The sequence below is a fragment of the Malania oleifera genome, chromosome 6 (genome assembly GCF_029873635.1).
Source record: "Malania oleifera isolate guangnan ecotype guangnan chromosome 6, ASM2987363v1, whole genome shotgun sequence".
Taxonomy (NCBI): Eukaryota; Viridiplantae; Streptophyta; class Magnoliopsida; order Santalales; family Ximeniaceae; genus Malania; species Malania oleifera.
Window position 1 is genome coordinate 16,659,040 of NC_080422.1, and position 11,524 is coordinate 16,670,563.

The 11,524-nt window shown below is 35.4% G+C and overlaps 1 protein-coding gene across 1 annotated transcript; it reads left to right on the plus strand.

Moving 5' to 3' along the window:
* The first annotated feature begins 7,989 nt into the window (after positions 1-7,989).
* On the plus strand, positions 7,990-11,087 carry LOC131157776 (auxin-induced protein IAA6-like). Its single transcript, XM_058112164.1, has 3 exons — positions 7,990-8,467; positions 9,747-9,840; positions 10,695-11,087. Exons 1-3 carry the CDS (start codon positions 8,101-8,103, stop codon positions 10,804-10,806), a joined length of 573 nt encoding a protein of 190 aa, XP_057968147.1. The 5' UTR covers positions 7,990-8,100; the 3' UTR covers positions 10,807-11,087.
* The last annotated feature ends 437 nt before the right edge of the window (positions 11,088-11,524 follow it).

The window sequence follows — 11,524 nt, forward strand, 5'->3', positions numbered from 1 at the left end:
GGTTTGGGAATATAAATTCTTAAGTATAAATTATTCTAAAAAAATATTTCCATAATTTATAAAAATATAAATTATCATAAAATGAATAATAATAAATTTGTAAATTTAAATAAAAATAAATAATAAATAATTATTTTTAAATTTTACCATTAAAATATCTATTTCACCTAATTTCATTCTATTTCTTTGTATTGAATATCCAATTCGCATATTGAAATCAAAATGAACTTTTGACAATTAACACATGAATGCGCATAAGTGGGTTTTAGTTCCAACACGTAATATCAAATCTAACATATCCGAACATAGGGTGGCAAAACGGGTTAATGGGTCAGGTTCGTAAAAGGTTATAAACTGGTCAGCGTTAAATGGGTTAAGGTTCGGGTTGACCTGTTTATTAACGAGTAACTACTATATAAACCCAAATCTACCCATTTTATAAACGAATCATCCTTTTAAAAAATATAATTTATTCATTTTAAAAATGTTTAAACATTTCATATAAAATTACATTTAAAAAAAAACACTCCTTCATTTTATTTTTAAACGAATGGGTGACCCAATCCGAACTAGCCTAATCCATTTAATAATCGGGTCGAGTTTGGGTTGACCCGTTTATAAACGAGTTAACTTGTATTAAACTCAAAACCAATTTAAACAGGCGAGTCACAAGTTATCCGTCATATTTCGACCCGTTTTACCACCTTTATCCGAACACCAACTAGAATGATCAATTGTCAAACTAAACAATTTGTGACAAGATGTAGATGGAGGTCATGCGTAGATCAAACCATAATGTTGAACCCTATTCCGTTTTAATCGAAAACCCCCTAATTCAAAGCTCAAGATTACTTTTTTGGGTTTGGTTTAAATCTTAAACGAAAGTCGGTACGTACAATATTAAACAACATTTAATATTAAATTATATTCGAACTCGTTCAGATTTATATAAAATTCAAATTCATTAATCCAAACTAAAAGCAATCCAACCTTGCATTGCTTGATCATCCAGCAACATAAACTAAAAAGTCCAGCCACCAATTAAAGAATAAAAATATTAAATTAGCATGTGGCTATGGTCTCTTTAGTAACCCTAACCATAAGACATGGATGTCTCTTCTGATCTAATCTCTTTTTAGGTCATATCACAATGTCTTCTTAATTATAAAATGGGTCGGTCCAAATCACTTTTATAGAATAGAAGCACCAAAGAAATCACCTTTAAGGATATATATGCCCACACCATGTGCTACCTGCACCCATCCATCCATTAATTTAAATCAGAACATGGAAGGCAGAACTACTGATCTCCATGTTCTCTGAATATACGCTTGTGTTTCTAACTTGAAATTAATATTTGAACTAACACAGTCCCATGCATGCATTAATGCCATATCCAAATTAATTAGATATATATATATATATATATATATATATATATATATATATATATATATGGGCAGCTGCAGGATCATATGATGTTAGGTTTGTCAGTTATTTGCTTCCACACTTCGCTGCAAATCTTCAGATGTATATACATTCGTATCTTCGTCTTGTAGATTCCAACCCTTCTAAAAAAATTTGAGTTAAAGATCTTGCTTAACTAAATGTGATTGATGAGATTAATTATTGGTCAACTAATGTAAAGTTTAGTCCCAAAGCTATGGTTTTTCTTTCAAGGAATTTTGTTGTCAAATCGATGCGTAAGGGTGGCAAAACGGATTGAAACTCGACGATGACTCGCTCATTTAAATTAGGTTTGGGTTTAATACAAGTTGACTCATTTATAAACAACGGGTCAATCCGAGCCCAACCCATTTGTTAAACGGGTTAGGCGGGTTTGGGCCAAGCACCTGCTAAGTGACCTGTTTAACTTACTGTACATATATATAGACAACACGAGTAAAAAGGGGATTTCATGTAATTATCTTACTTTGTTTCTTTTCTTTCGTTTTTGTTTCGAGGAGGATATCGATGTTGTTAGGAACCTATGAGCATCCAGATCAAAATGACACCAAGATTTTAACGTGGTTTGGTCAATAACGACCTATGTCCACGGAGCACACACCAAGTATTCACTATCTCGACGGAAAATATTACAATTCTCTCTCTCTCTCTCTCTCTCTCTCTCTCTTCCTCCCTTCTTCCTCTCTGCTCTCTCTCTGAGCTTCTCTGTGCTCTCTCTGCACTGTCTATCCACACACTTACAATTTCCACAGCCCTCAATTTATAGGCTTGGAATTTAAGTCATAATTAAATGAAATCAATTACAATTGGAAGTTATAAAGAAGAGTTTAATGGAGAGATAAATTAAACCGCGTTTTATGACTCAGCAATGCGTCTCCAGCTATCTCCTGGCTCCACCTCTAACAATCTCCCACTTGGAGACAGAGACGTCTCCTCAACCAGTATCATGAATAAATGATGTGCTCAAAATATGTGTATTCAAGCATGAAGAACAACTGAAGTTGAACACAATTTTAGTTTCTCTGTAGTCACAATCTTCCTGTCTGCTCGATTCCTACGGACTAATCTGATGACTGTCATCTTCACAACTGGTGTAAAAATGCCGGTTCAATCACTTCCTTTTGTTCAAAGCCTTTGACTACCAACTGAGGCTTGTACCTTCTGGAGCCATCATGCTCATCTTCAATTCTATACACCCACTTGTTGTGAAGGCCTTTGGGCAACTTCCACATTCTATTGGAGGTGAAGGACTTCATCTCATCCTTCATCGCAAGCTCCCACTTGTTTGTATCTGCTACCTGACATGCTTCATCATAGCATTCGGGCTCTCTTCTATCTGTAGGAAGTAAGTAATCAATATACCTTCTATCTCATATATAAGATCGAGTAGATCTCCTAAGCTTCGGAGTTGGAGTAGGAGATGGTGGTGCAACGATGTGCTCCACTGGTTCCTCCACCTAAGGATTCTCGGTATTCTGCCCAACACATTTTGAGTGGACCAATTCTTGTCCCTTCTTCTTTGGGGCATGGGTGTTTATCTAGAATCTAATCCTCTTCTGTTTCCTAACTATACAATCCTCACACATGTCAATCTGCACTGACTGTAGACCACTCAATTTTTCCTTTGAGTGCATCACCCTGAGTCCCTTCTCGCTCATGTGACCAAGTCGTTGGTGCCAGATATTGTTGTCGTCATTTCTTGCAGCAACTAAAATAGACATGGAGGCATTGGAGATTAGAAAAAGTGTTCCGCTTTTCTTACCTCGTGCAATCGTTAGTACACCCTTTGAAACTTTCCATTCATCGCCAATGAATTTCATCGTGTATCCCTCATCTGTCAGCTGACCCACTAAGATCAAATTCTTTCTCAGGTCTGGAATATACCTAGCATCCTTCAGTTTCCATACTGAACCGTTTATACTGATTTTCACAACTCCCTTGTCGATTACGTCGCAAGGTTGATCGTTGCCAAGGTACACCTTACCAAAATTACCTGGTGTGTACTCCTCTAGGCAATCTCTGCAGCATGTGGCATGAAATAAGGCTCCGGAGTCTAAGACCCAATACTCCTGCTTGCTTTCCAAAGAGCAGATCAACATCTCATCATTCTCGGAAGCAATATTTGCTTCTGTCTTTGCCCTCGTCTCGAATTCTTTCTTCTGACTCCTGCACTAGTTCTTGTAATGACCAGTCTTTCCACAGTTCCAGCACTCAATAACTTTTGTACTCTGGGAACTTGTGTCATGAGTACCTCTGGGATTTCCAGATTTACACCATTTTGGCCTAGATCTGCCGCGATTGTTTGATCGTTCATGCCTGTTTCCTCTACCTCGACCCTCCATGTTCAAGGCTGAACTCGAACTGGAGCCATGGTTCGACTGCATTCTCATTTCCTCCGTCAAAATCACGCTGACGACCTCATTGTATATAAGTTTCGATTTTCCTGAGGAGCTACTAATGGCAGTAACGACACTATTCCAACTTTTAGGCAATTGACTAAGAATCAGTAAAACCCGAATCTCATTATCAAACGTTATCTTGACTGAGGTGAGTTGATCAGACAACTCATTGAAGTTATTCAAATGCTTGTTGAAACTCTCACCTGCAGACATGTTCATCATAAATAGTCTTTTCATGAGATGTACCTTGTTTGTAGCTGAAGTCTGCTCATACATATTAGAGAGCGCATTCATTAGAGACTTGGTGGATGTTATATGCTTGATATTGAATGCCACAGATTTCAACAACGTCATTTTGATGGCTCCGAGGGCTTTTCGATCAAGCAACACCCACTCGTCCTCGTTCATGGATGTTGGCTTACCCTTCAACGGTAAGTGCAAATCCTTCCCAAATAAATAATGTTCTATCTGTATCTTCTAGAAACCGAAATTGTTTCTGTTAAACATTTCGATTTTTCAGCTCTTTTCATTCAATATCATGATTCACTGATCTAGAGATGGAATTAGCTCAAATGGATAGCACGGTTGGATCCGGAACGATTGAAAACTCTAGAAATGGTTCAAGTCGCTCGAAAAATGGACCCAAAACGACTCCGAAAAACTCAGTCAAAGTTTCAGTCAAACCTGGTCAAACTTTCTAACGTGGCACGTTCCTGCTGACGTGGCCTGGCTAGCGTGGCAACTGACGCAACACCGCTAATGTGGCCGGTTCTAAGCAGCGGGTCGAATCCGGGTCGTGGATCGGATCTCGGTTCACCTGAGTTTGAGTCACCTGCAAGATCGGGTCTGGACGTGAATCGGGTCGGGTCGATATGGATTAGGCGAAGAGGACGCATGCAACACGTTGAGCGCGTGAGGGACTGGTCACCAGGGCGTGGCCGGCGCGTGGAGAGGCCTTTTGCTCCAGCAAGGCGTGTGGGCCTTCTACAGAACTCCGTTCGAGCTCCGGCTTGCACCCTTCTCTTTGTCTCAACGAGTTGAATGCGATGGTGACCTCAAAACTTGGTTTTGATCTACTGGACAGAGTTCTGAATTTTGAGATCACTTTTGATTAGGCTTTCCTGCTCCAACCGGGCTCTGATACCACTTGTTAGGAACTTTTGAGCATCTAGATCAAAGTGACACCAAGATTTTAATGTGGTTTGGTCAACAACAACCTACGTCCACGAAGCACACACCAAGTATTCACTATCTCACCGGAAAATATTACAATTCTCTCTCTCTCTCTCTCTCTCTCTCTCTTCCTCCCTTCTTCCTCTCTGCTCTCTCTCTGAGCTTCTCTATGCTCTCTCTGCACTGTCTATCCACACACTTACAATTTCCACAGCCCTCAATTTGTAGGCTTGGAATTTAAATAATAATTAAATGAAATCAATTACAATTGGAAGTTATAAAGAAGAGTTTAATGGAGAAATAAATTCCACTACGTTTTCTGACTCAGCAGCTCGTCTCCAGTTGTCTCCTGACTCCATCTCTAACAGATGTCATCCTTTTTCTGTTGGTAATTTTCTTTTAGCTATATTTTGATGAATTTCTTATTCAATCAAAGGGGGTGGGTGTGGGGTTAAGAGGATACCTCAATAGTTAGAGTTTAGGACTAGCTATTCTAGGTTAGAGGCTCTTGTTCCCTAATTGATATTCGTATTTAAAGTTTAAAACTTTCATAGCTGAGGTCTCTAATTTTTTAATTCAAAGAGTAGAGGGAAGGAGTGAGGTTTCTAATATAAATTAAGAGAGTAGTGAGAAGGAGTATAAGATGGGAGATTGACTACTTTAAGTTATTTTAGTCTGATATGGACCTTCAATATATAATTGACTAGGAAGTTCTTATACATTTGATGTAAATTATAGATGTATAAGTATAAAAATCACAATCAAAATAACCAAATAAGGGTTAAAAAGCTTGCCCGCTTGAAGATTAGATTATAATCATCCTCCATTTCTTTTGTCAGACCCAATAATTTTATATAATGAAAAATTGTATGGCGATTTTATAAAATTATAAAAATTAATTTCATTTCAGTCCATTCCTTTTTTATCTACCAAACAAATCATTATATGCATAGCATCGTATGGTAATAGTTTTTTGAATTTTCAATAAAATAACTGTCAATTTTTTAATGACCAAAGGGTGAATTTTATCTATGAACTTTTTATTTTTAAAAGCAAAATTTGATCAAAACATGCCCGATAAAAAGTTCTTTGTTTTTTTTTAAAAAAAAAATTAGGATCCATTGAATTGTAGAAACTAATTTTATTTTTTATTTTGTTTTTTTACTAAATTATAAAAATAGTTAAGTAAATTTTCAATTCAATATTTTTTTTATAAAATAAATAAAGAATAATGAAAAAATGTTAACACTATTTGCTTGCGAAAAGTTTTCTTTTCATTCTTAATTTTCAAATAGTTATAAAAATGTCACCCCACTTTCCAATTTTTTTAACTTCTATAGAAAAGCTAGATTTAATTCGCATGAATTATACACATTGAGTTTTCTCTAAATTCACACAAATTCAAATTTAAGTCCCAAAATTATTAAGTTGACTTTGAAAATGTAAATGATACACCTTCATAATGGGCTATGTCCATGGGTTTGACAATGTCATCGTGTGTTCATGAGTTTGGAAATGTCATCGAAAAACATAAAGTGTTCATGGGTTTGGGAATGTCATCGGAATTCATTCACCAGTTATTCATTCGCCAATGCCCATTTTCCCTCTATTGAAGCCAATTTTTGTTCGGACTAATTCTGGACTCTAATTTTTGAATTTTAAATTAATAGATGTATAAAAATCACAATCAAAATAACCAAACAAGGATAAAGAAACTTGCTAGATTATTATCATCCTCCCCATTTCTTTTGCCAAACCCAATAATCTTACATTTGAAAAACACAAAGTTATCAAATTATCTTAAATATGATAAAACATAATATCATTTTGAGTTTTAATTTTCGTAAACTTGAATGCTTTTAAATCTAAGAGTTGAGCCATATTTCTCCGGAGTAGCACAATTATTTGCTCCATATGATCTTCGATAGTTATAAACATTTTTTAGTTTATTAAAAGCTTAAACTCATCTTTCATCGCATGTCCCTTCAATTTTACTTTTCTCGAGGTTCAAACCCAGTACTTTCAATTAGTTCTCTTAAAATTTACTCAAATCTCATACAAGGATATTATACACGCAAAAGAAGAACGGGTGAATAAATTAAATTATGGAAAATCCAAAAGGTAAGTCGGTCTTACCTTGTGCGAATACGAAAGTTATATGTGCTTGCCTGATACTAAATTAACTATGTATCAAAATTTTGCCAGCACAAAGGGGGAGGATAGATTAAAAGGGAAGATGTCCAAGTCTTTCAAGCCAAAAAAGTCAACATTTGCAAGCGAAATAATTGTTGGACCCTAAAGTCCTCAATTCCATAAATGAACACTATTGGCAATAAAAAAAATTATGTTAGACTATTTAATTACATTGTATTTTAAATAGTGATTTATAGTTTTAAATCGTAATCGGTGTTTACATAGTTATTGCTGAATTTATTGAATTTAAATTATCATCCCAATTTTAAATATTTTTAATTACTTATTATTTAAAATAAAAAATTTAAATTTTGTTCCTCAGCTAGCATTTGTAGTGTTTGGGATCAAGGAAGAAGTCATACTATTTTTCTTTTTTAATTTTACAAGATTCACAAAGTATCACAAAAATGAATCTCACCCTTTGTGTCAATGGACTTTAATTTGACTGCATCTAACTACAAATGGGCATGTGGCATGGTAAAACTAAATCCAGCCACTGGAGCATGGGGATCACATGGTCGGTTCCCGTTCACCTCATCGGACGGCCAGTATTAAACCCAACCAAATCATCAAGCGCCAACAGCCGTCGGATCTGTCCCACCCTCCAACTTATGATGCCGGGCTTTCCAGGTGATTGAGGTGGCAACGCGGCCCCACTTCTGTCTCACATGTCACCGACCACTTAACCACGGTTGACCTGTCATTGCCCCCGGCCCCTTCTCCTCCGAAACTATGCCGTTTCATTCGCCCTCCGAAACTACGCCGTTTCATCCTCCATTTCTCAAAACCTATATATCGCACTCACGCATTCAGATTCACTCTCCCCTTCGAAAAAAACACACACAAACAGAGAGTAGGAAAATTGAAAATGGAGAAAGAAGGTTTCGGGCTGGATATAACGGAGCTCCGGCTGGGTCTCCCCGGCGGAGCGGATAGAAATGAGAAGAAGAGGGTGTTTTCGGAGATCGAGGGCGGGGGAAAGGACGGCCGGAAAGTGTCGTCGGCGACGCAGGATAAGAAGAGTAGTGAGGTGGTTGTGGGGTGGCCGCCGGTGTGCTCGTACCGGAGGAAGAACAGCTTTAACGAAGAGAAGGATATTAATAATGGGGGGAAGCTGTACGTTAAGGTGAGCATGGATGGAGCGCCGTTTCTCCGGAAGATGGATTTGACGAGTCACCGGGACTACTCCGATCTTCTCCATGCTTTCGACCGCCTCTTTGATTGTTTTGGCATCGGTGAGTTTATTATGAATATACGTTCTTTTCTTTCTTTCTTTCTTTCTTCTCCTTCTTCTTTTTCTTTCTTTCTTTTTAATTATGTATATCCATATATGGTATTGCATGTTTCATTATTAATTAATCAAGGCATTATGCATTTAAGTTATAGTAGTAATTAAGCATAATATAAGATATGTCAGACACACATATATAGTGGTATGTGTGTTCTCTTTAATTAATAGGAAGAAAATGATATGTTCCTTTTTTGTTTTTTGCTTGAGGGTTCGGAAAAATTAGCATCAAGAACGAGGTTTTAAATTGTGCGAACTTAAACAAAATAGTATGAATTTTTGTTGTGTCCAAAAATTTTGAAATCAAAATTCTAGCAAATTCCATATTTCTAAATTTAATTTTCTCTATTTTAAGAGACATTCTAATAGTTAAAATTTAAAAATTTTATATTAATATTTTTAATATTTGTTTTTTTTAATTAACGAAGATCGACCGATTTACCTCTTTAAGAAGGCATTGAAATCAGGGGGCCATATATTTAAAAAAAAAAAAAGTAACATGAACAAAAAACTAAAATATAAAAGGTGACTTTTAATTCACCTTGGTACCTTTCAAATGGGAGCTTGAGGATTTGAGCCACCTAGGTGTGGACATAAGGTGCATCCCTAGGGTGGGACTATAAGAGGATTTTAGGTTTACATTAAAATTTTGAGCCCCCTATTTTTATTTTTATAAGGATGAAAAGGATTTATAACTTTCTCAATGTTCCCAGCTTTCACTACATATGATTTGTCCCTAATTTAAAATATGAGATCTTCAATATAAAAACCCTAAAAATCTAACTATAATATATTGACATACCCTCTTACCCACATGCTAATTAATATTCTCATTAGTATATATGTGATTAAAAGAACCTTCTAATAGTCAAATTTCTAAAACTTCAATGCTTAAACACAAACAATTTGTTTAGAACTTAGAATCAAAGATTGGAAATAAGTTGGCTCGAGTGCTAACTTCTCGATCCGTTCCTTAATTTATTATACCTTACTTTTTTTCCTCATTTAATTATTTAAAAGTCAGTCATTTTTATATATGCTTATATATATATATATATATATATGTATATATTTATTTATTTAATCTCTCTCTCTCTCTCTCTCTAAATTTCATCATTTCATCCAACTCGTCTGAATGTGTAAGATCAATTTAGGAATTTGAGCAAACAAACATAAATAAATAAATAAATTAATTAATTAATAATAAGGGTATGTTTGGCATGCAGGTGAGGTGCTAGAGGATGCAGACAATTCTGAATACGTTCCCATCTATGAAGACAAAGATGGAGACTGGATGCTGCTTGGAGACGTTCCATGGGAGTATGCCTCTCTCTCTCTCTCTCTCCACCCTAAGAGTACTACGACAAAATAATTTTATCTTAAACCCTAATTTTTTCATTTTTTATATGGTTTATACATTTTAATTTTAGGAGACCTCAGTGATACTACAAAAATATTATTGACACTCGGTATTTACTTTATATGTATTAAATGATCATTTTATCCCTTAACTTTCACTTTTTAATTGAAAGAAAAAAAAAATATATACATTTATTATTTTATTGTGAAAAATCTATCGATAATTTTTTTATTTAATACATAAACAATTAAATGTGCAATGCATATATTTTTTAAAGCTAAGCTGACAATACCATCTATCTCAATACCAGTTTCACTGAGCAAAAAACCTTAATTTACCTCCTGCTTTAACTGTGGGTCCGACAGCGTGAGCGAGGAATTAGTCTGAATACCTCGTGACACCACCAGTGATCATACACCATGTTGTTGGATGAGCCAGAATGTTAGAACATCCCATAACCAAAAAAAATAAAAGTGCGGTAACTATTCTAATTGTTAACCATGGTCAATATTTAGAGGGGGTCAACTAGGCAGCTCTGTTTTTTGTGACAAAGAAAAAAGGCTGTCGGAGAATGGAACATGTTTGTCATTGAGAAAAAAGGAAATGACATAATGGTCTTTTCCTACGCATCATTACCCCCCATTCCCTGTTTTCTACCTTTGCCGACATAGCCATGATGGCGTCGACTGCCGAGTAAGATGACGAAATTGCCCTCCTCACCCCTAATCTCCATCAAGCCACGTCATCATTTCCATTTTGGGCGTAACTCACTTCTCAAATTTTCTAAAAATATGTTGATTGTGGTTGATTGCAGCATGTTCGTTGAATCATGCAAGAGGCTGAGGATTATGAAGAGGTCGGAGGCCTTGGGTTTGGAGCTGCACCCCAAAAATTACCTAAGGTTAAAGACGAACGACGATGATTAAGAATATTGGGGCACGAGTTGATTCTAAAGAGTTTAAGAATTTTACCATTTTTTTCTTCCGTCTCGTCTCGAGGACTTTCTTTTTTGTTTGATCATGTTTATTTCCGTTGTTAAGAAAAGATAATTCTTGTTTACGAGTATTAGACATTGGTTTTGTTTATATGACTCAAGCTAGAGGGGGAGACTTGAATTGCTTCCTCTTTATATATATACATCGTATATTTTATGTATGTTTGACTCGTCAATTCGATCTTATATAAATGTGGGTCTTTTTTCTTTGCATAATTAGATATTTTGTTTTATTAATTTAGTTGAATTATTATCCTAATTCATCATTAACTATTTGATAGCAACAAATCAATTTATTTTGTACATATATAAAAAAATTTGTACTTTATTTATTATTTTATCCACAATTTGACTGCAGGATTAATTCAATAACCTTTTTATTTTTTCTTATTGTTTTTGTTCTAACTTTTTTTTTTTTTTGTTTTGTTTCCTTGCTCACATAATTGGAAGATGTTTTTAAGTCAGATTAATCAACTTCTAAGCACAAAAAAAAAAAATCGCAAGTGAGCAATAGGGGCTCGCATTCGGTAGAATCGGTTCATTAACCGAATTAATCAAAAATTTTTGATTAAAAAAATCATTAACAGAACTGACTAAAATTTCATATTTAACCAAATTCAAGACCGACCAAACCGAATTTCAATTAAATC